At 36.2% G+C, this 26,440-nt stretch overlaps 1 protein-coding gene across 3 annotated transcripts; it reads right to left on the bottom strand.

Annotated features, from left to right (window-relative positions):
* Positions 1-771: 771 nt before the first annotated feature.
* Positions 772-26,304, bottom strand: LOC131427660 (UTP--glucose-1-phosphate uridylyltransferase). 3 transcript variants are annotated; one of them, XM_058591052.1, is made up of 4 exons: positions 26,109-26,304; positions 25,935-26,054; positions 2,047-2,672; positions 772-1,986 (listed from the first exon to the last, which is right to left on the bottom strand). In XM_058591052.1, the coding sequence occupies exons 2-4, from the start codon at positions 25,959-25,961 to the stop codon at positions 1,101-1,103; spliced, it is 1,539 nt and encodes a 512-aa protein (XP_058447035.1). In that variant the 5' UTR covers positions 25,962-26,054; positions 26,109-26,304; the 3' UTR covers positions 772-1,100. The 3 variants fall into 3 exon arrangements, with proteins under 3 accessions (XP_058447035.1, XP_058447034.1, XP_058447033.1); XM_058591051.1 differs by lacking the exons at positions 25,935-26,054; positions 26,109-26,304 and adding an exon at positions 17,534-17,854; XM_058591050.1 differs by lacking the exons at positions 25,935-26,054; positions 26,109-26,304 and adding an exon at positions 9,073-9,513.
* Positions 26,305-26,440: the final 136 nt, after the last annotated feature.

The following is a 26,440-nucleotide window of genomic DNA, read 5'->3' as shown; positions in this document are numbered from 1 at the left end:
TTCCGGCTGACCGGAATTATGAGCGCCTTCCAAAACACTGCACAATCCGTCGAGTCCACCAGAAATCATGCTCGAACGATTTGTGTAGGCAGCAAGTGGACAAATGATACAAAATTATTTTGTAAGTCTATAAGTAAACAAAAAGCAAAAGTGGTTTTAATGTTTCAAAAACTTTAGCATCTGTACCTCAATCTATTCGATGATGATATTACTGGTTAATAAAAAGACACTTACTAAAAATTTTAATAACTGTTTGACAGTTAGTTTCACGACGATCAGTTTTCACAGAAGTTCGGTTATTGGAAGATAATTTTACCATACGGACAGTATGGTTTTTACCGTACTCGGCGACTATTCAGATTTACCGTGTGAATTGTATATCTTCTTACAAAATTCTGTAATGAAAATTTACGTAAAACTGATCGTCCGGTAAAAATTTGAATAATTATTGGCACAAATTTCCAAATATCAAGGGGAACGTGCCAGTTGAGCCAATTTGTTCTGATCTCCGAAAATATTCAAAGTAGTACTTTGAAACTTCGAAATTGAGTTCTCGAACAACCTATCTATAGATATAAGCAATAAATGAAGAATCCGATTCTTCATTTTTATAAGTCAAAATTATGTTTTTTTCCTACGCGGTACGCTGTTTTTTACAGATTTCCGATGTTACGCGGTACCTATCCTCAGAGCAAAAAAATGACCTCAGTGTAAGTAATTAGGATTGTTTCACAAAAACATTTGAATGCTCCAGTAAAAATAATGCAAAAGTTCTTTTGTATTGTCTACTTTATTTTTATTCAACAACAATCATTTACAACTTAATTTGAACACGCAGAAACGAAACTGAAAAATCGTTACTTAAAACTAGTTAAACCCATTTGTATCTTTGATATGAAAATATGACGCAGGATAAAACAAATACGTAAATTCGATTGTTAAGACAAAAATGATTGTAGTGATTGACATTGCAACACACGCAGTGTTATGCGCTTAAAATATGGCCTAGTTAATTTTTCTAAAATCATTGTGTACACTGTGTTGTTGCGTAATTCCTGAGTATGACCTAATTCATCAACAAGTGACTAACAGTAAAATATTTAGTGATCCAGAATTCGCATATTACCAGAAACTATTTTGTTTTCGAGAATTGCTCCTGCTGGAATATCTATGCGATCCCCATGATTAGCGATAATAATAACGGTACCTCGCAGTGACACACCACGGCCAAACGTCACATCACCGGAAACTGTTAGATGATCAAGTTCAATCAAATCGGGAATATTGGCAAATCGACCCAAAAACTCTTTGACCTTGCTAAAATGATTGTCGCCAAGTTTTACCAAAGGAGTGGTAGGAAACATGCGTTGAGGAGACATGACCAATGATCCGTACTTGAGGCTATATAAATTAGACATCACCAGCAATAAATCAGAAGTTTTCTTGACCGGCAAGAAACGCGAACGTGGTACGTTAATACCGATGCCTCCATCAAAACATTTCATGGCGGCACCAACGGCAGTTTCCAACTGAATAACTCGCACCCCGTTGTCTAGCGTTTTGTTGTTGACGATAATTTCCATATTCATAGTATGGGCATTCAGGACGCGTTCCATGGATTCCAATCGTGCCCAAATATTGTTAGTGTTGAAAAATTTGAACGTCTTCACAGACTTGAAATCATCGACATGCTCCTTGGGTACTTGCGCAATTTCAAGCAAACGAAGCTTGTTCTCGTATTGGATCAGTGTACCACCTTTAACGTCAGCGCGCGTTTTGTCAGTCACTTCCATGACGAATTCGATCGGTTTATCACCTCGCTGATCATTTCCCAACAGACGGTTCAAAATGTTAATATCAACCGTTGCCCCGAGGTTGTCGATGTTAGAAAGAAAACAGTATTCACGACCTTCCTCGATAAACTTTTTGAGTAAACCAGAATTTTGGAACGCTTGATAGAAATCTCCGTGGCCAGGTGGATACCATCTAAAACGATACACGTCTTTATTCCGAATGCAAATCATACAACAAAAGATAACTACTTACGCTTCCATATCATTTTCTATATTGAAATCTCTTGCTACTGGTAGCAAGGAATCCCTACTTATGCGAGGATAGCAGCTCTGGTTAAATGTGTGAATTTGCACCTGGAATCCTTTATATTTGCGAATAACTTTTTCGGTATCTTCATCAGTGTTGAAAGAATTCATTAAAACGAGTGGAACATTCGCATCGTACTTTTTGTTTAAATGTTCAATCTGCTGCACAGTCAAATCCAAAAATGTTAGATCATTGCGAACAGGGATCACACTTTTCGGTCCATGACAACCCATCGACGTTCCGAGACCTCCATTCAACTTGATGACAACCAGTTTATCCAACATTGCACGGATTTCCGATTCCTGCGGAGTCCTGAGACTTGAGTAGTCCTTCACTGCATCTTGTGGCAGTCGTTCGATGCGGTCCCACTCCACTGACGGTCCGTCTTCTTGCAGGAAACGATGGTACAGAGCTTCGAAACCACACATTTCTTTCTGCAGTCCAAGCTTTTTCGAGTCATCTGCCGTCTGCAGCAGGTTATCCAAGTCTTTGTGCAAGCGATTCAACGCATCACGCTTAGTAGCCTCATGGAATTCTTTGGTGTCCGATGGCACACGCTGGTGGCCTCGAACCTGCAATTGAAGATACAAAGCAAACGTTATACCGTGAATGTAGCAAATTGTATATATTTGATTATTGCATATAAAGACTGTCCCAGAAAGTATGGATGCAACTAAAAACCGCTGCCATTTCGCAATGGTTCAGAATCTGTCAATTTTTATGGCTGCGTCCTGTTGTTTACACTCTTCTCTAACCAATTGTGCAGTTGTTTATTCGTTTTCATTAGTTTGTTTCGAAATGCGTGGACTTTCTGCAGAACAACATCGAAAAATTGTGTACAAATAGTGCACAGAACGTGGACTGTCACTGAGAAAGATAGCAAAAATGTAAGGAGTAAGTGAAAAAGCCGTGCGAAATGCAATCAGAAAGTTCGGTGATGATAACACCTTTGAGGATAAACCAAAAACAAGGTCCTGCTAACCCACAGTTGGATAAACGTATACTGAAGGCGTTCGAGCAAAAGAAGGAGGTTTCAGTTCGGGATGTGGCCAAAAAAGTGGACACTTCGAAGTCAAATGTTCTTCCTGGTTAAAATCGTTTGAATCTTCGAACCTATAAGAAGCAGAAACAACCAAAACGTAGTCCGAAACAAGAAGCATCGATCAGGCCGAGGGTTCGAAAGCTGTACAATGCGATTCTTGCTGGAAATTTGAACTGCATAATCATGGACGACGAAACCTACGTGAAACTCGATTACAAATCCTTGCCGGGACCACAATATTATACGGCGCGAGAAGGGCAAGTGTTAAACCAGTCCGACACATTGATTGAAGTCGAAAAATTTGGTAAGAAAGCTATGGTCTGGCAAGCAACTTGTAGCTGAGGTAAGATTTCGAAACCCTTCATCACCACTGCTTCAATGAACAGCGAAATATACATCAAGGAATGTTTACAAAAACGACTTCTACCCATGATTCGAAGCCACAAGGATCCTGTTGTCTTCTGGCAAGATCTTGCTTCTTGCCACTACTCGAAATCAACGGTAGAATGGTATACTACCAAAATTGTCACTTTCGTCCCAAAAGACATGAATTCACCAAATTGCCCACAACTACGACCAATTGAAGAATTTTGGGCATTAACGAAGGCACATCTTAGGAAACATGTCTCGGCTGCCGAAATCATTGAACAGTTCGAAAAAGATTGGAAAAAGTGTCGAAACTTGTCGCCAAGAAGTCTGTACGAAATTTAATGAGGAACGTTCGCAAGAAGGTGCGCCAGCTAGTCTACAATGGCTAAGTAGCAAATGTTGAGAATACTATTCTGTTGTTGTAGTCTAATATTATCAGTATATCGAATAAAATTTGAATATCTAACACTTGTGAATTATTTACAGCGAAATCAACATGCGTCCTTACTTTCTGGTACAGTCTTTAACCACTTCTCCGAAGATGTGATATAACTTTAACCTTACTTTCAGGTGGAATTCTGACAATTTTAATTACATCAAGATTCAAAAATTTTTCTGAAGCATTCAGGCTCCAAAATCAACCTCTGAAGGGCAAACAAACAACGGGTTTTAATATAATTTGAACCACTGAACACTGGAATAGAGGAAAAAGTAGCTTACACAAAAATATCGATGTCTCCGTTAAGAATGGACGAATTTTAATAATCTATGGCTTGTTGGATAGCTATTACCGTGTAGAATTTAGGTTTCAAAAAATCTTTTGTTTACAAAATCAAATGTGACAGATATTGCCAAAAACTGCTAATTTTTTACATAGAAGTTTGTATAAAGTAATCGTAAAATCGAGAAGCAAAAACAATAGCGTAAATATTTTTTGGAAGATATTTTATTTGCAACCAGTTCGATCAAAATCGGTCCAGTCACCTCTGAGAAACACGTCTCTTTGCACATACATACCGACACACATATAAACATACACAAACATTTGCTCAGCTCGTCGAGCTGAATCGATTGGTTTGAAAGTTTGAGCGAATGCTACACCTATTTTTTATATTTATAAAAAAGATAAAATCATCAGTTTGTTTTGAAAAATGTGCCAAACACAGTGATATTTCTCTGATTGAATTTTATCTTTACCCGACTTCCGGTTCCGAAATTACAAGGCAATATGTGAAATTCTTTGAAAAAATGCGCACGTGATTTTCTCGGAAATTTCTTAATCGATTTTTACAAAACTAAGATGCCAAAACAAGGTCTTGAAGTTCTTCAAAAAGTCTTCGAAGAGTTGATCCAGATACGACTTTCGGTTCCGGTATTACAGCGCGATAAGTGAAAAATTTTCAATTTCATGAGTATTTTTTCAAAAGTGATGGCACAACGTGGTGCAAATTTTAATAAAACTTACTGGTAAATTAAACTAGTTGGTAGACCTTGTTAGTTAGTGGTTACATAAATCTACTTTCGGACTACTAGTCCCCGATTTACGTCGATTTCTCAGCAACGGTTAAACCGATTTCACAAATCATGATTCAAATTAAAGCTCTTAGTGTCTTAAAAGTTACTGTATATTTTCATCTCGATCCGGCTTCCGGTTCCGAAATTATAGGGTGATGAGTATCAAAACGTTTAAACTGTCATACAAAATGATGCAAAATCAGTACGCATCGGTAGGTGCTGGTACAGAAGAAGAAAACATCAACGCCTAGCACACAGCGTGCTTTGTTCAATTTTGTATAGCGTGCAGGGTTGTCACATTTAAACCTATATTAACTTGACATAACTGTTTACGAATTGAAAAAGTTATAGTAGTTTATATTCAAAGGAAGTTTTTGAATTTATTCAAGTTTGAAAACAGAATCTTGACAGAATCTTTTAGTGATATAAAAAATATGAAAATATGAGTGAAATAAGAAAGGCATCATTGCACCATCAGGTGAATTAAAAAAGGGGTTTTACATTTTGTTTTCAGTGTGGATAACCTTGGTGAGCAAACATCTATAAAATAAGCGCTTCAAGGGAGAGGCCATTCTCGTATTTTTAAATAAAAATTTGCCTAAAATCATTTGAAATTTTTCAAACTTAGCTCATTCTCTTCCCTCAATAACCACTTAATTGAAACCGAACTCGTCAACCAGTGGCTCCGAAGTCAGAATTCAGATCCGAAAAAAATTAACAACAGCATGCCAAGCATGTGGACTGTAAAAATTGTGTATACCACCCAAGGGGAGAGTCGCTTAACACAAACTATATTGTGCCTCTAAAAACATCCGTGATATACTGTGAGTCTAAGTGTGCCACGCTGTGCTCCATGAAACAGCTACTTGTCAAAACTGTGCCCTTTGTGTGCCGCAACTGTGCAACTGTGCAACTGTATGAAAACGAAAGTGCCAATATTGATAAATACACCAACGCATTGTGTTAATGTGTGATTGGCACATTGTTCTAAGTGTCCTCCCCTTGATACCACCCCAATTCAACGTACACTAAGGTCTTTTTTTATGCGGTTTTTTTATGCGACTTTTTTATGCGAATTTTCAGAGTTATGCGTTTTTTTTATGCGAAGTTTCAGAGTTATGCGGTTTTTTTATGCGAATTTTCAGAGTTATGCGGTAAGTTCCCTTCTGCGGTTTTTTTATGCCAAATTTAAAAGTTATGCGTTTTTTTTGCGAAGTTTCAGAGTTATGCGGTTTTTTATGCGGTACGTAAACTCGCATAAAAAAAGACTTCAATGTATATGGTTTATGCTTGAGAAATCTGGAAAGCGAAGCTAGTTCGATTGAAGGAACTTCTTAGAACCTTTAATCATTAATAATAGAACTATTTAATACAAATTTGGTAAATATTCATTTACGCTATAATTCGTATGTGCTATTTTCATCAACCGTATTACTAAAAACCCGTAACTTTTGAGCAGAAAATTGGATTCGATCTAACTCCACTAGCAACCGAAGAACGGTTGAAATGTACAATTCTCAAATTTCATTTGAAATTGAGTTTATGAGACGAGCTGAATAGGACACATAATTTTATTTATTATTCAAACCTGGAAGGTAAAATTTTCCAGTTTTACCTTTTTTTATATATATATATATATATATATATATATATATATATATATATATATATATATATATATATATATATATATATATATATATATATATATATATATATATATATATATATAATAGGTATAGAATTCGCTCAAACTTTAGAAAAATTTTCCGAGGCCCGGAGGGCCGAATGTCATATGCCAATCGATTCAGCTCGACGAACTGAACAAATGTCCGTGTGTGTGTCTGTATGTGTGTTGTCAACTAAGAGGTCGAGATCTCAGAGATGGCTGAACCGATTTTGATCAAACTAGTCGCAAATGAAAGGTCTCCTCGTCACCCAGAACGCTATTGTATGGTTTTGAGATCGGATGTTTACTTTTTAAGTTATACGAAGTTTTATGTCAAAATTTTTAGTTTTTTGACAGTATCTGTCACACTTGACCTTGAAAACAGAATATGTTTCTATACTTAGATTCCACACGGTAACAGCTATCCAACAAGCCATAGATTGTTAAAATCCGTCCATTTTCAACGGAGATATCGACATTTTTGTATAAGCGACTTTTCCCCTTATTCCAGCAGTAGGAGTTTTGAGCGCTGTATGACAAAGCAATGCTTGGGAGCAACGTGAAACACGATTTTTCATACTGTTACATACAATTGTTTCTAAGTACCAAAAAGACTGTGTACAGCATCCTTTTTCATGACAATTTGCCTCGGACCGATTTTAGCATGGTTCGTTTTTGGCAACATAATCGTTCGAATATGGCATATGTAAACCAGATGACATCAGCATTTTCGAGTTGAAAGTAATTCCATAATTATATTGATTTAAACTACTTACAGCAATAAATGTTGGAAGAACATAACTTCCATATACCACACGACTCAGTTCGTCGAGATCAGCAAATGCGTGTGTGACAAATAATTTCACTCAATTTTCTCGGAGATGGCTGAACTACAAATTCTACAAACTCAGATTCATATGAAAAGTCGTATACTCCCAAACAAGGTTCCTGAATTATGTTTGGATCCGACTTCTGATTGCGGAACCACAGGATGATATGTGAAACGAAATTAAAATAATGCAATTCATTTTTCTCGTAGATGGCTGAACCGATCTAAGATTCAAATGAAATCTAAGAATCATCTATGATTCAAATGAGAGGTCTTAAAATCCTATAAAACATCTTACTTTTTAGTCAGATCCGACTTCTGGTTTAGGAGATACAGGGTGACTAGTATAAAAATGTCTATTTAACATAAATTAATCAGGTTTACCGGGTTTGCAGATTTGGATAGTCGATTACCAAATAAATTTATTTCAGTTTAAGCGGTATTGGTTTTTGGATTCGGAATGTACCCCCAAATTTTAATTCGCACTACAATTTCTCAAAGATACACACTCCTCAGGTGAATTTAACTGATTTCGGCTACACCGATTTTAGAATTCCGGTTCCAGTATCGAATCGTTTATCAAAGCTCAATCATTTTCCCAAAAAGGCCAAATCGAACTTCAAAAACAAAACTTCAAATTAAAGGACTTAAGGTCCCATACAAAATTGGTGATTTTTTCCGATTCTGGAATTACAGATGAGTTTTTAAAATTCATACCGATATAGAAGATGTGAATTATTTGGCGTATTAATTTATGGCCATTCGAATCATTTTGGGTTATGATAGTTCCTGAATACCGGCTCTGGAAGTACCATAAATAATGACGAAAAACTCTAAAGTGGAGCTTACTTCGACATCTCATGAAATGTTCAATCGATTGTCACACGTTAAGATTGAAATTCGATACGATTTGCAGTTTCGACATTACAGGGCAATGAGTGAATAAAATCTCAATTTGCCGTTTAAAACGACGAAAATTAAAATAATGTCATAAGAATCCAAGAATATCCATGCAAAAAACACATGCGGATTGCTAAAAAAAAGGTATCATCTCACTGCTAGGTGGATTAATCACGTTTTTTTAAGATAATTTGCTTATCATTCAAGACCCCGGCAATAAAACAAACGTTTAAATAGCTTCCAAAGCATAAAAAAAACAAGTTTCTGCTTTAGGAAATGATACACTGTCGAAGTGAAGCAAAATCTAAATTAGAGTACAGTAACAATAAACCGATAACCGTTTCATCGAACAGTGCCCGTTGTTTTACCAAACAAATTGGCGCGACAGACTCTTTTGTTTACGGTCACGTGTTCTTGTTATCAAGGCATTTCTAGTATTCATACTCTATTGCCGTAATTATTGGTCGCGTTCGAATGACCTCCAATCGAGTCGATGCAATACTGATTACCGTTCGTAATCTCCAATAGACATTAAAAATATGAATAATCACCATTATCATCATCAAGGGAGAACACTAAATAAGTAAACGTTGAAAGGCTATGTAAAGTTTTTATGAAGCATTATTGCTATTGTAAACAGATACTAACTTGATCATCACTAACGTGTAGACTAATTATCTTAAACTGTGTATCGAAACCATCACAATCGCTGTCTACGTGTTTATCAAAAGTAATGCACGAGTTTTGTAGTCCAAACATACTGTTTCAAATAACTTCTGTTCGAATAACATTCAAATTCAATTCACTACGCAGTAGTTTCCTACTCGTTCGATTCGTCCAATTCCGGCCACATGCGATTCGAACATCGGTCTACACAAAAGAGCTTGTTCCAGTTAGTGAATCGTCTAAATTATGTTTCCAGCAAGTGAGTGCACGAAAGCAATTGACGGCCAAAACTATTATGAACGGCAGATAGACGATTCGAGAAGACAACCTGATCGCGCAGGTTTTGAAACAAGCACGTGCTCGGACGTTTTTATATGCAGCCTATTCTTTCTCTGGGTTTCGACACATAATATGCACTCGACGAATTCTTTTACAATACTGAGGCAAACTTCTGGGCCGCTTAGATATTTAATAGATAGGCTACATTTTCTCCCTCGCCTACGATTCTAGAATATGCCATAGAGTGAAACACAAGCTATCTTTAACAGGTTCAATCAAATGTGCGAAACAATTTTGCCGAAATATATTTTTTCCATACGTTAGTGTAAATCTATTTAATGACTTTTTCAGACACACGTTTTGTGGAGGCTTGGATGACTAGCTGAAAATTGTAGGTATAGATAATGACCAAAGAGAATGACAAAGCCGTTTCATTCATATGACGAAATATTGAATGAAAAGTTGAAATATATGACATAAATCAGTTCACATGCAATTGTTTTCAAGAAAGATTATAATTTATATGAAATCATTATCATTCAAGCACACACTTCACATTGATAGTCAACAGCGATAATCGATAAGATCCAGTAATTTGCACCATCACTTAATAAAGGGAAAGTTCGTTGTTTAGTGCATGACGATGCATGACTATTAATTTATCATATTTTTTTTTCCACAGTTCTTCCCAAAAAGACCGGATTGCGAACTATGGTTCAAGTGGCTTTCAAAAAATACCTTCTTTTCAACTCCTACACTCCGAAACAATTTAAAAATTACACATGACGTTAAACAAAGCATGCCGTAGTTTTAGAAGTGAAGACTTGACATTTAAATGTCAGCTTTCTGTCTGCTATGATGTCAAATTCAGTTAAATTAGCAATGGATTTTTGAAATTTATAAATTTACATTATTTTTTCGTACTGTGTGAAGCTCTCGGATTTTAGTTAGTAATTGATGTTGATGCAATCATTCATAATTTCACTAAATGGTGGACTCGGGACGGATGATGATAGAAACGACCACACGGTCTCGACAAGGTCAATAAGTTTTTGTTGATACGATTGCTATCGTATGTAATGTATTTGAGGTAAGCAAATTTCATACTAGTGTTAGTATCAATGGCTATTTGTAAATTAAAGTGTGTTTAGTTATTAAAGGAAAGATACAAAATCAACATATAGGTACTTTTAAATAGTTGTCTGTACCGTGGTTTAAAAATCTCAAACAGTGAACAAAACATGTAAAATTTAAAAAATGGATTATTCAATAGTATTGTGAACCTTTCATTTGTCGTAGAAATCGGTTCAGTATACTTCCTAAAAATCAAGTGAAACACACATATTTTGCTATCTTGATCAACTGAATCGAATGGTATTTAACACTCCGATATTCACAATGTACTCATAATATTCCTGTATAAGAAATACAGAACAATTTTTTTTACCTCAACTGTCCAGGACTGTTTATCAAAGGCTTTTTTAACGGTTCCTCATATTCTAGCAAGACGGCTGTGGATCGCGAATGTGGCGGAACGACTTCCAGTGAAATCACCCTCCAACAAATTAATTCGTTTATTTTTCAACTCTCTTGCCGCAGCTTCTCTTTTGACAGCTCTATAGAGTTGTTCAAATTGTTGACGTAAGGAGTGTATCGAAAATAAGCTATCCACATACATTTGTGTTGTACGCATGTATTTGTGATGGTTTTTTATGCTCAGATCACAGCATGCTGTGCGTTTGGCTGTCAGCTTTTGTTTGTTTACTTGTTTGTGCGGTTGAAATTCTGCGTTTTGAACATGTCGCGTATTGAAAAGGAAGTGAAAATTAAGGTTCTGGCTGAGCGAGAAGGGTATTGCTATGCCAAAATTGGCGAAGCGGTTTGGAATTTATCATTCCAGTTTAAAACCATCATTAATAAGTTTGGGGAACACTATTCTTTGGATGAATTACCAGGAAGTGGCAGAAAATCCGGTCCTTCCAACCCAAAACTGGACCAGAAAGTGGTATCTCTAATCATGAAGAACAAATCAATGTCAATACGTGATTCGGCCAAAAAAGCAGGAACGAGTGTTGGAATGATCCAACGTATCAAGAGGCGAAATCACCTGAAGACCAACAAGAAACATAAAATCTCGGAACAACGTGTAGAACAGAAGAAGCGAGCAGAAACAAGGGCCCGGAAAATGTGTTCGCATCTTTTGCAGTGTCCGGATGCACGCATTTTGATGGACGATGAGACTTATGTGAAGGAAGACTCAAAAACCCTTCCAGGTCCACAATACTTTACTGTCGTCGTTGGGGAGGATGTGAGCGATGCGGACAGGTGGAGAAATTCGGTACTGGAATGGAAAGGTACTGGAATGGGAAGCAATATGTTCCTGTGGTTTGAAGTCAACCATTTTTTACACTACCGGAACTATAAATGCAGAAATCTATCGATCTGAGTGTCTCCAGAAGAGGTTACTGTCTTCATATAAGAAACATAGTACACCTCCACTGTTTTGGCCGGATTTATCGTCGGCTCACTATGCCAAAACCACTCTCAATTGGCTTGCGGAAAAGGGTATAAATTTCGTTGAGAAAAATATCAATCCACCAAATTGCCCTCAGCTTCGACCCGTCGAACGTTACTGGGCAATCGTGAAGAGGGTCTTCAAGAAGACTGGTAAGGCAGCTGGGAATATGCAGGAGCTCAAAAAAATTTGGGCTCAAGCGTCCAAGAAATGCGATGCAGCACCCTTGTCTGGAACTTGATGAAGAACGTTCTATCAAAAGTTCGAAAATTCGTGAAGGAATAACTTAAATTTCATCCGGTTTTCATTATGCTCAAGTTTAACCTCGTACAATAAAGGATCAATTTTTAGTTTGAATAAAATATCGTTTTTTATCATAATTTGAAACAAAAATTTGTGGATAGCTTATTTTCGATACAATCCTTAGAACAACTATTACCAAAATCACTGCTAAAACTTGTTTTCTGTTTTTTACGTGCAATACGTGGCCAGGTGTTAAATATATACAGCTCTACTGGTTTTCGATTGCACTATACCTACTGTTTGGAAATATTTCTTGTTTGTGAAGTGGCTTTATTAAACACGAAAACATATAATTTCTTATTATGTTACATTTTGTCTTGGTCTCATCAGTACATAGCAGTTCAAATTGAACTGCCTAATGCAAAACTCGGCAGTTCGATTTGAACAGCTAAGCAAACGTAAAGTTTCTGCTATTTGCAACACATCTTTCACGATGATGTGCCCTAGCACAAACTTTAGCTAAACCTTAAATGACATATTTTCCTTTTGAGCGAGGCGAACTGCACATAAAATAAATCAGTAGAAGGTCCACTTGCTGACGTGCACAGCAATGTTCTCTACCGCATTATGAGCCGCACAGAGTGTAAGTCGGTTCATTACCGATTCTTGTTTTGTGGATGATTTTCTTAAATGTGGAATTCCAATGAAAACCGTGAACTTAAGCTTACGAAACTTTAGTCTCTGTTAGACGAAAACCATGATAATGGCTTGAAAAATACGGAATACTAGACATTTCTCGTTATGATTTGAAATTTAGAGCGCCAATTATCTATGTTCTGACGAAAATACGTCTTACTTTACTATGGACGCCTTCTTAAAATTTCTTCTAAATCAGAATGGGCAGAACCTAATCATGAATATATCTTGAACTGAATCCTTATCCTGAATTGTGGAACTGACTCCTGTTTTTTAATTCAGGACATACATTTTTGGAGCTGTTTTCTTGACTGGGTTTTTGAACTGCATTTATCTTCTTTATTTTTTGCTCGGAATTCGAATCCAGAACTCTGATTTATTATTTCAACTCCAGAATTCTGGATCAAAATTCAAAATATGAATGCATTCCGGAACTGCTAAAAATCAACACTTTGTTGACACTGAACAAATTAAAATCTAGTTGAAGACGGCCTGCGACTTAACAATACTAAAACAAATCGTTAAAAGTCAATCGGAAGTTTGATTTGTCCTTCAACATATTGTGTTCGAGAACAAAATCGTCATTACTGCTACCACCCCGGTAACCAATAAGCACATAATAAAGCCGCACTGTGACAGCAAATAATCACTAGTTGGCATTTCAATCGCACTTGAGACTGAATTAAGGCCAACTTTGGCCAAACATACGGCTATTCATAGATAATGCTTATTCATGGCTGGTGTGCATTCTAAAAGCTGAATTCTGATCGATTTACCACAGATGAACTTTGCTATTGCAGATATAGAGCTATAAGCCTTTTTGGTGCTCAAAAAAAGCTATTTTAATGCCATTATTAGTGCTTATTGGTTACCTGGGCACATATCAGCTGAGATCGTCCAAGTAGATGGTTACGCTTTGTATCCCATAAGCAGCTAAAAGAGGTTTGAGTCGAAAATGCATTTATTTCGAAATTAAAAGAATTTAGATTATTTCCATCGCTAGTTACTACTTTTTCCCACCTCTCAGGCAACTCAACAAATTCTCGATTCCTGCGAAAGAAGTAAACCTGTCAGGTCGTGCTGCATCCATCAGAACAACCAGTACTCAGAAGAAGCAATGTCAGAAGAATACTGTTGGTGCTTCAAAATGTCCCAATTGAGCGTTTATAAATATTTGTTCACGACTTTGGCGACATGAGGTCGAGCGTTGTCATGAAGGATAATAACTTGATGATGTTATGCACGGCTCAAACGCATCATTTGCAGCCCGCTGTAGAATTACCTGGTTGTAGCAGCTCATAGTACACAACATACTTTTGGTTCCACCAGATGCACAACATGACTTTTAAACCATGAATATTCGGCTTTGATGTTGATGTTCAGGTCAATGGCAACAGTTGACCGGACATAGCGTAGTATTTTTGCCTTTCTTCTCATATAGAAAGGTTATGCAATCACTGTAAACCCGACTTTTGAACCGAGAACCGGAGGGCCAAGTGTCATATTCCATTCGACTCAGTTCGTCGAGTACGCAAAATGTCTGTGTGTGTATGTGCGTATGTGTGTATGTAACGTTTTTTTGCACTAACTTTTCTCGGAGATGGCTGAATCGATTTCCAAATGAAAGGTTTTCCGGTCCCATACAAAATTCCTGAATATTATTTGGATCCGACTCCCGGTTCCGGAGTTATAAAGTAAAATGTGCAAAAAAAATGTAAATATGTTTTAATAGCTTTTCTCATAGATGGCGCGACCGATTTTCAAAAACTTAGGTTCAAATGAAAGATCCTGTGGTCCCACACGGAATTGTTATATTTCACCCGAATCCGACTTCCGGATCCGGAAATATAGGGTAAAGTGTGTTGAAAATTTTATACCATCACTGAAAAGGGCGAAAACCCGTAAAAAAATTTTAAAATCGACCTCAAATCTTCTCCAATTGATAGTTTCTATCATTAGACGGTCAAACAAACCGATTTCGGTTATTCTTTCAAGAATTGAAGAAAATTATCGCTAATGTCTTACTCTGTATTCTCTTGTTCTGTTGTAAGTTCTAGCATATCAATTGCTTCCAGTGACAATTCCTTTCCAGCTTTCAAATTAATGTAATGTCTTAGAAGATAATAATGTATGTAAAATTTGACTATACCATGCTACTACCAGTCTGGACGCGCGTAAACATGCATAAACAAGCTCATGCTTGTACGCGCAACTTAAGCAAATTGTTGCGATTTTTATTTAGTTTACTTTTTGACAACTAACAATATTAGAAAAAATCTAAGTGGAACTCGATGCTTTTTTTAGGCCATTTCAAAGTTAGTTTTAATCAAAAGTTCAACACATGTTAGAAAAATGGAAAAATGTTTTCTGAACAAATTATGATACAGTATTGTAAAAGTACAAACCTTTACGAAGAGATTCCATGTTTCAACGTGTAAATAAATTGAGTTATCGCGAAGCAACACGATTTAAGTCGTTATGATTAGAAAACTAGTTTTAGGAGGTTTCCAAAATTCAATAACGAAAACTAACTTTGAAAAGGCCCAAAAAAGGTTCCATCGGTTTCCACTTAGATAACTTTTCCTACAAATTTTGTTAAAATCAGCTTAGGTAAAAAAAGATAAAATGTTGAATAACTTTGCCAGGAAAGAACAAACCTAAGCACTACCTTTAACAAAAATGTGGGATTTTCTACAATTATTCTAAACAAAGTATGCATAACAAAATAACTCGAAACAAGTTATAAATAAAAAACTGATTTTAAGAGGGGGGTTGTCATAAAAACGCTTTGTATATCCGAAACGGTGCGACCTAGACTTTTGGTATATTTGACAAAGTATGTTATTTTCAATAGTTCTAAAACTTTGTTGAAGAAAAAAATGTTCTATCTCTTCAGAAAAAAAATATGGTTATATTTTTTGTCAAAGTAGGCCATGAACAATTAGGGATCGAATTAAATTATGCGGTATATATTTGTAAATAATTTCTTAAAAGCAACTTAAAAGCGATTTGGCAGCTACTGATTTATGTCCACGTTTTTATGCGACGTAGCAGCTCAAAATCGATTCATACTTCTCTTTGATAAGAAAAGTTTACCAGAGTTCTTCGGTCCTACGAGGAAAATTATCCGTAAAACTTCTGATGATTATGTATTGATTCCTTCTTTCTAGAATAAAATTTCCAATTGCACTTTTGTAATGTAACAATAATATTTCAAATGCTTATAAAATAAATTTAAAACTAGTATGTATAAGTATAAGAGACAAAACATTTTTTCAATTACTCAATACCTAGGTTTCTTTTTTTTTAACAAAAGCCCCTTATCATTTTACTAATGGTCCTAGCTCATAATTCCATTCCCGATAATGAAAGAGTGGATAATTTCACCGAAAAAGTAGATTAAGACCGACTACTTTCTACGAATTTGAGTTCGGTTCTCGTCATGATAGCGGAGGATTACAACCGATTATTATTGGCTTTTACTTTTATTTTTTTTTATTCGTATAACACAAGCATTATAAGTTGGATGCTAATTTTCGGGCTTGATGATTGTAATAATTAAACTTGTGTAGATACCTATAAGATAGCATTCATTTAAGAAGGATCATTATCATTGGAGAAGATTACAGGTTCGAGTCTTATTTCAGAGTTAACTTTTTACTATGGAGACTTTAATCTTATGTTTATTCATTTTATTCACATTTCGGATTAGAAAAGTTTCCTAACCCTGTTATGAATCGAACATAGGAAGACTGCGTTGAATTCGATACCGGTTTTCTCGAGAGGTACTTCCTATTTTGCAAGTATTCGTTCATTACAGACGAGGAAATTGTCTGTACCGATAAAAATTCATTCATTTGAACTTCTAACAACATGTTACCGGCGGAATTTATTCATTCATGGGTATAAGACACAGATGTAATATCGGATTAATTACTATTGATGTGCGATTTCGAAGATTCGATTTGAACAAAATGAACAGATACCAATTGCACTAATAACAATGCATGTTGAACTGCTAATGCCTCTTTTCGGTTCAACATAACCCGCCAAACAGACGTAAAGTCAATGCTATTTGCAGAGCACTTATCAATGTTTTTCCTGGCGTGCCGAACGAAACCAAGAACCGCGATTTAGCATTATCAGTTCAACATAAACTGATAATGCACTGATGAGTCGAACATTAATTGGAAGCATATGAAATTTTGCACTTTTCACAAACTGGTCACCCACTGGTGTAACAAAAACCCCTGCACAACTAATAAAACTAATATAAAAATAACAGACAATGATAACAAGTAATGGAAAAAGGACTACCTTTCAAATCAAATAAACTCTACAACTCAATTCGTTCAGACAAAAATTATTTAAAAAAACGTTGAGGTGAAAAATCACAGCCAATAAAACTATTCTAACATCGGTTGGTTATAACATTTCCTGATTTTAGTGATATATGGATTGGATTATTTGATTCATTAGACGTTATTCGATTTTCCAAAAAGAAACCGTATGAGAACTGTAAAAGAGTTCAAAGATTCGATTTGAACAAAATGAACAGATACCCATTGGACTAATAACAATGCATATTGAACTGCTAATGTTAATGGAACTTATCGTACTACTGCAAGCTCTAAGCCTCTCACGGTGAATCTTAATTGAAATACCCGAACTTGTGTCTCCACACCATCACCAGCTAGAATCAAAACTTACATTTAACAGCATATCAATTGCTCCAGTCATCTTATCCACGGACGGTACTATTCAAATTCACTTATCGAATATCACAACGTGACAAATAAACAAAACAAACTAACACCACGTTTTTGAAAACGTTTAAACAACAGTTGAAGTTCAGTAACGATCAGACAGGTATACTAAGTTCACAAACTATTTGAAAATTGCGCAAATTTTAAGCACTTTGTGTGTTTACGATAACTATCCGATAATCGTATTCGATATTATATTCGAGTAAACAGAGCACTTCAATGTCACTGCCGGCCTCCTGGGCGCCTTCATCAGTTGTAAAAGGTGAAATGGAACTCTCGAATTTACGGAACTGACTGATAGTTTTGATAGAACGTCGCAAAGCTGTGTGCAAAAAAGTACTATGTACTAATTGTATAATTATGGTTGCACTGTGCCGTATTAGTTACTGCTAGTAGAATGTGTTGGTTCTTAGTGTCACACGAGAGAGTAAATCTCCGCTGGTTGAATCGTAGAATGAAATTTCGAATGTATGATGTAAAACATGACCGATAAGGCGGACAGACGTTTCACGCTCGTCTAAGCTTATCGCCTTAGTTTTTTTTTGTTTTTTGTTTCGTAAAACGAAAGCCACAGCAATTTCGAAATGAAACAATGGTACTACTTTTAACAACCCATTATTAGAAATATGTAGCTCCCGTTGGTAAGCAGTAGTAACCTATCTTTCCGGATATTAATAATGTTGGCTGTAATAAATATTTAATGTTTTCAAGAATCAATACATTCATTTGTACATTGTAAACCAGTTAAAATATTTTTGAACAATCATTGCTCAGCAAAATGAAACCTAATGTTATAAGCCTATTACTGATTACTGATCGGGAAGACGTTGCGTTTTGTTACAAGCAGCACACGCTTTACATCTGCTTAGCGGTTTATGCTGAACTGCTGATGTGGTATTACAGTTGAACTTGAAATGTTACGCACTGACGAGTCGAAGATAAGTTTTCGAAATTTGTTTACTTTTTTCCAAACTAGAATACGACAGTTTTAAATCTATTTTTACCATAAACAATAACAATAAAATCTAAGTTAGTAATTCTACTACTTCTAAATTACTTTTAAAAAAATTAATTTCATTACTATCACCAACTTATCACAACTTATGACTATTTGCTATAATGGTTAAATCTAGACTGATTCCGTTGGAAAACTGCTCCAGGTTATTGTTATTCCTACCAACTAATGTTATTGTTTAGACTGCCGGTTAGATTCTCATCAAGTTCTGTTGATATTTTGAATTCTTGTACCGTTTGCCCATGTATCGTAATTGTTGTTGTTGGATTCCTAAGTTGCTAATTATTTAACTTCTATGAGTTAAGAGTACCATGAACTTCAAAGTAATGATCCAAAATGATCTTACTGTTTAGATTTTGAAAATGTTTCTTGAAAAATAAACAAAAGCTTTGCTATCCTCTTCAGTAAATTTCAAATGGATTCAGGTCTTCTGCATCTCAATACGAGGGACATATTTTGGTTCATTATGATCATTTAGGGGTTATCCTATGTTTGTGCTTTGCGCACATAACCCTTTTTACTTTTCTTTACGTTTCGTCTTAGACTAGTCAGTGCAGAGCAGTTCAAATTGAACTGCTTAGTGCAAACTTTAACAGTTCAATTTGAACCGCTAAGCAGACGTAAAGTTAATGCTTCTTCCAAAACACTTTTTCAATTGGCACTGAAGTGCCATGTCTTTTCTGACGTGCCGAACGAAAACGTCTTTTTCGACTAATACTGGTCGATTCGGGTATGGTCATTTAGGGGTTAGCTCTGCACTGACGAGTCTAAGACGAAACGTAAAGAAAAGTTCATTATGATGTTTTTTGTTACATTGATGGAAACAATTTATTGAGATAACTAACGAATCTACCTTCCGCATGATCCGATTTCCTGTGACATATAAAAAAATTTGCATAATTTAATTTGTGTACTTCTATCGAAAAGGGTAATTTTTGAGAGCGAAACCATAGTAAGTTTTGATCCCTTATTAGACACTTCATTTATTACTTCTATTTTCCAAGAATATGACAAATGTAAGTCTTATTTGAACGGCTGAAAGCAAAAATCGGATAGGTAAAATTTAGTTTGGAAACCCCGTTTAAGTATTTTTGCATGCAAAAATGGGATAAAAACATTGGGAGCAAAACCCGGACATGGATTTTGCAATTAAAGAATCGTTCTAAAAACATCTTTTTGAAAAAACCGGAGAAAATAACTTTGAATGCAAAAACCCGGACAGAAACTTCACCGTTCCTTCCAAACAAATGTATTCATCCGGGTTTTACATTCAAAGTTTTTACACACCGCCGCTGCTGTGAACGCAGCATAGATTAATGTCTGCTAATTGCTGCTCTGAAAAGAAAACGGGTGCAAAATAGTTGCCCGCGAATTGCCCCGAAAGTGCATTTTTTTTCGTGCGGTGCAAATCAATGAAACACAGTGCACCTGTTTTGATTGCCCGACTGCACGAAAAGTGCACGAATCGAGCAAACCACTCCACGAGTGTTCTCAATGAAAAACGACATAAGTTGCCCAATAACAAACAAGCAAACCATGCTTCGTCCACTGCGACAGTCTGTAAAAACTTTGAATGCAAAAACCGGATAAATACATTTGTTTTGAAAGAATCGGTTAAGTTTTTGTCCGGTTTTTGCATTCAAAATTTTTCTGTCCGGTTTTGCAAAAAAAATTTGTTTTTTAACGATTCTTGCATCGCAAAATCCATGTCCGGTTTTTGCTTTTATCCGATTTTTGCATTTGAAAATACTTAAACGGGTTTTCCAAACTAAGTTGCACTTATCCGACTTTTGCATTCAGTCGTTCATTTCTAACTAGAAATTTATTGGGAGGAATAAATTGGTGAGCCAACGTGTTGTGAATCATACAAATTATTAGGAAGTGTTTATTTCGACATTGGAGACAAGGGTGCATTGCAATACTGTTTTTTCCTTGCACTCGAATTAGAATTGATAGAAAAAGTCCATAATTTCTCATCAATATTCTATAACATGTTGGGTAACATTAACATTAACAACATATCAATTTGGATAATAATGATTGTAAAATTCTACCTAACCCGCTGTAGTGCCCAGACTCGGCGCCCGATTGACTTTTGTTTCGATCGATGCAGACCTAATTCCATGATTAGATCAGGGAACAATTTTTAGTTAATAATGCTATAACTAAATAACTCGTTCGCAAAATGAGTTTTCGTATCAAATAAAGCTTGCTGGCAACAAAATCTCGACAGATTGAATTCGAAATAAAAAAGACCCTGTTAGTTCAGCTCAGGATGCAATTTTTAAATAATTGTGCATTATTAGTCATCTCAAAACTAATCACAGTTATTTAATTAGGCTGCATGAAGAAACTACGAACTTTTTAGTTTGATCCAGCCATTAGGTTAGCGAATTAGCTACTTTTGTCAAAGATTTTCGAAACTCGCAACTCCGGGCAGTTGGATTTATGGATTCGCCTCTTTCGTTACAATATGGACTCCATTGGTTTAATACCATTCCAAAACATCTTGGGCGTAGTGACAAGATGTCAAAGCTTGCCAGAATAGCGAGGTAACGTCATGGCTGTATAGGAATGGTAACAATAGTTTCTGTAGGCATTCTTCACGGTATATTTACTTGTTTACTGTTCCGGTAATGATGAGGCTTTGGCTTGCTCGACCACAGCTCCATATAGCCTGCCAAACCAAATATTCTTCGTCCTGAAATGCTCCTCTTCACCATTCCGTTGCATGATAGTTTAAAAATACATTCCGGGACGCTGCTTAAAGTTTTCCAGCACATAAGTTTTATCGTTCATTATCACGCACAAAAACTTCTCAAATATTCGCGATACAACTTTCGGCCAATACATTCTGTTTATCATTGCAGTTCGGTGCAGTTTTCACCGTAATAACTTCATTTCTTGCCGGTGCTTGGAAATATGCACGAAAGGATACATTTTTTTTTCTAAGGAGTGTATCGAAATTAAGCTATCCACATACATTTGTGTTGTACGCATGTATTTGTGATGGTTTTTTATGCTCAGATCACAGCATGCTGTGCGTTTGGCTGTCAGCTTTTGTTTGTTTACTTGTTTGTGCGGTTGAAATTCTGCGTTTTGAACATGTCGCGTATTGAAAAGGAAGTGAAAATTAAGGTTCTGGACACATGGCTAAGTGAGAAGGGTGGCGAAGCGGTTTGGAATTCATCATTCCAGTTTAAAACTATCATTAATAAGTTTGGGGAACACTATTCTTTGGATGAGTTACCAGGAAGAGGCAGAAAATCTGATTCTTCCAACCCGAAACTGGACCAGAAAGTGGTATCTCTAATCATGAAGAACAAATCAATGTCAATACGTGATTCGGCCAAAAAAGCAGGAACGAGTGTCGGAATGATCCAACGTATCAAGAGGCGAAATCACCTGAAGACCAACAAGAAACATAAAATCTCGGAACAACGTGTAGAACAGAAGAAGCGAGCAGAAACAAGGGCCCGGAAATTGTGTTCGCATCTTTTGCAGTGTCCGGATGCACGCATTTTGATGGACGATGAGACTTATGTGAAGGAAGACTCAAAAACCCTTCCAGGTCCACAATACTTTACTGTCGTCGTTGGGGAGGATGTGAGCGATGCGGACAGGTGGAGAAATTCGGTTGAAAGGTACTGGAATGGCAAGCAATATGTTCCTGTGGTTTGAAGTCAACCATTTTTTACACTACCGGAACTTTAAATGCAGAAATCTATCGATTTGAGTGTCTCCAGAAGAGATTGCTGCCTTTATATAAGATGCATAGTACACCTCCACTGTTTTGGCCGGATTTAGCGTCGGCTCACTATGCCAAAACCACTCTCAATTGGCTTGCGAAAAAGGGTATAAATTTCGTTGAGAAAAATATCAATTCACCAGATTGCCCTCAGCTTCGGCCCATCGAACGTTACTGGGCAATCGTAAAGAGGGTCTTCAAGAAGACTGGTAAGGCAGCTGGGAACATACAGGAGTTCAACAAAATGTCGTATGTTCGAGTCCCGACCTGGAGGGATTCTTAGTGTCAGTAGGATCCATAGTACTAGCCATGCAATGATTCTGTACACTAAGAATCGACTGCGAAGTCTGTTGAAACAGAAAGGCCAAATTCCACAAAAGGAATGTAATGCCAAGACCGGTTCGCTTTTATTTTCGATACACTCCTTTTTTTTCCGCTACTGGGCTTCCTGGCTGTTGTCAAACGTGTATCGAAAGATTGACAAAGTTTTAAATATCACCAAAAATTGATTTTATTCTATGAACACACATCAGTTTGCGAAATACTTCACGCATTGAAGAACGTATTTACGTATTTACGGGGTGTCCATCTTTTGACGCGAACAAGCTTTATATATCATTTCCACAACTTTAAGTGACAAAACTGTTTCTCCACTTGGGAAAAAGTTTCTGATTCGAGTCCTGTCTCTGTGGTAATGTTGTCGCAAATTCTTATTTCTTCTACATCATTCATCAGTGTTTTTCGTTGGATATCAATTAATCTTAAATCACAGAAAAAAACTTCAAAACAAACATAACTCTACCCGACGAGATCAAAAAATGTATGTGTGTGCACCTTTCGAATATTTTTTCATCCGCTCAATTCTCCTGAGAAGGCTGAACCGATTTTAACAAGCTTAGGCTCGTTTGAAAGCTATCAAATTCGAATATCAAAAGGCAGACACCTCCGGTTCCGAAGATAGGATGGTGAGATAATTTAAATGGCAAGAGAAAGGCATTATCCTTCCTCTAGGTGGATTCAGAAGGGCTTTTTTATAGTTTGAGGATACACAAACATGCTCGTAAACTATTTCATCTACATTTAGAATGCTAATATTTTTTTTACGTAAACCTTTTTGCACTTTTTGGAATGCATACTGAAATTAAGTTTATTCTCAATTATATAAAAGTTGACAAAGAGTTAGACAACTTATTTTGACTTGAATAAGTCTTAGTTTACTATGGATTCAAAATTGATCATGTGGGAGAGTGATACGTTTTTTATCGTTGATATCTCGAGTTGTACCTAAAATAATAGCATTGCTTTTTCTTCATACCATCGGAAATGTTCAGCAAGATGAGATAGCCATAAGAAACTAAAAATAGGATTTCTCTATCTTTAGCAATCAAGGATGAAGTTCGACCAAATACAATTTATAATTTGTATTTGGTTCGACATCGGAAACCGTCATCCGGGTGTAAAAGGGCCAAGCAAAAGAAATGAGTTCCCTTTCTTTTGCTTGGCCCTTTTACACCCGGATGACGGTTTCCGATGTCGAACCAAATACAAATTATAAATTGTATTTGGTCGAACTTCATAACGAAATTCTTGTGCGTAAAGCCACAATTTTATATGATTAGTCGCTAGCAACATTGTTATTCGCCAGAAACAATTGTATTGGATACCAAGTGACTGGAAAATGTATTCAGCATTATTCAATAGATTCTTCCAATCAGGGGTCAGAATGCTATGTACTAGAACGTATTCAACCTAGAAGAAATGCAACAGTTCGGTTCTTTTAGGATCTTAAAATCGATCCCGAAGAACTATTCGATACTGAAATTGTTGGTGTCAGTATTATTAAACACCTCCGAAAAAATACACAAAAGTTAACGATCACTACTTTAAAAATACATGCACTCACTGAACTCACTACTGAAAATTTGAAAGCTTCTGTATTACCGACCATTTGATGGTATGCCACTATTTTACTCTTGTAAAGGTGTTTTTTGAAGAGATACATATAGGATTTGCATTAAAATAAACACACTAAAATTGAGAAAATAGATGAAATATTTATTGGAATCGATTGAACTATCAATATAATTCATTGGTTGAAGATGATTTCATGTTGGCCGAGACTCTGGCTTTTTTTTCTAATATATCTATTAGTCAATAAACGATAAGTAAATCTGTCATGGCATCACATTTTTGGAATGTGGCATGTTTAAAATTTCAATGCGTAATGAACAAATAAATCAAATGTTAGTTGCAAAAACGCACAAGATATCGATATATTTTTATCTTAATAGGATTCTAAATGCTAAGTATCTCTCGTGGAGTAACCAGATAGTACGAGTTCTTCATAACAAACTTTCCGCTGATTTCTAGCTAGTTTTATTTCCAAATAGCCCAACTAGTTTATCTTCTATGAGAAATCCTTATACAACTGATTTGATTCTCATATTTGGGCTCGAAATATTTTCCCCGGTTTCGCTTTTAAATTCCCGACTTATTTCAAGACAAGATTTTCCCGATTGTCCCGGTCTTCTGCCACTCTGGAAAATACAGCGGATTTTTCGGTTTCTAGTAGCAACATGCATCGAATTACCAATCCTTCCCTTTTCTTCTGGTACCCCTTGCATTCGGACGTGGCTTCCCGATTGTCCCGGTTTTCTGCCACTCTGGAAAATACAGCGGATTTTTCGGTTTCTAGTAGCAACATGCATCGAACTACCAATCCTTCCCTTTTCTTCTTGTACCCCTTGCATTCGGACGTGGCTTGCGTCGGTATTGATCAGAACGCAAGGATTCGTTGATTACAATGTGAAACTACGTACTATTCCCAAGGAAAACATTTCACAAGCTCATTTGGTTCTGATTGATAACGAAGTAGCGGGCGGTCTCTAATGCTAATGCTAATAAATTTAAAAAAAAAACTGAGCATCAAAACAGATCCGACAGAGGACTAAGACAAAACTTTTATGAACAGCAAGCAAGTAATTATACATCTTAGCAAATTGTTTATAGTTGCAATTTAAAAACAAAATTCACCAATAGTAGCCTTGACAAAGGTGAAATCAAAATTGAAAGCTAGTGATTCTAACCGAAACATTATTGTTTGTTTTAAAAAAAAATACCACCGGAAAAACGCTATTGACAAAGAACCACTGTACTCTAAGCGGGTGTGCTATTTATTTGTCGAACGACACTCACTCATAAACATTTTAAGTCCACGAAGGAACTTGATTTATGGCATGTATGAAACTATTCTGATAAATATTTATCCAAGTAGAGTGTTATGTAACATTGGATAGAAGTCAAAAGGTCATTCTCGACTGTTGTCACAATAGACTGTGAATGTTTCATAATTGTTTTCCTTTTATGCTTTCAGATGATATTCCAATAATTAGAAGTAGTATCTCAAAGTGTGCGATCAGATCTCTCAAGGACAACCAAGGTCACATCACAATAACATTTTGCATTGTACTAACTGTTTTAAATTTCTAGAGCCGATGCCGGTACTGTTATCAGTATACTCCATTCAGTTTACAACGATTACAACGAGTAGTCGGACATACTCATGATACTGTGTTCACTTACCTTCTTTTCATTCGGAATGTCCAGCATTTTTTTATGCCGTGAAAATCTTCCGGGATTTGTCAAAATACTGTTTCGGCTTCTCCTTCACGAAGTGTTCGGTGTCGTGCAGAGCTCAGATATCTGCCGATTTAATACAAATAAAATAATCGTCGATTGGCAGTACATTCAACTTACCTAATGAAATGTAAAGGTGATGCGAAATTCTCAAGGCAAAGAAACTTCTTCCTTTGCGTTACCTTTGATGAATGTAGACTAGCCAATTTATAACAAAATCCACTCAATACGGAACATCACACATAAACAAACTTCGATTAATACTAGCCTATCAGAGCCAAATTTTTGACACCTAAATATGAACTGAGCGATGTACAGGAAGACGCCGCTTGTTTCTGTGTGCAAATCGTGCACATATATCAGCGTCGCGGCGTCGGTGTAGTTGGCATCGTTGCGATTACGTGTATCATTGATATATGTAATCGAGCTGTCGCGTCTGATGTTTTGTTACA

This window comes from Malaya genurostris, chromosome 2 (assembly GCF_030247185.1).
Source record: "Malaya genurostris strain Urasoe2022 chromosome 2, Malgen_1.1, whole genome shotgun sequence".
In the NCBI taxonomy this organism is placed as follows: domain Eukaryota; kingdom Metazoa; phylum Arthropoda; class Insecta; order Diptera; family Culicidae; genus Malaya; species Malaya genurostris.
This window is presented reverse-complemented; position numbering and strand designations above follow the sequence as displayed.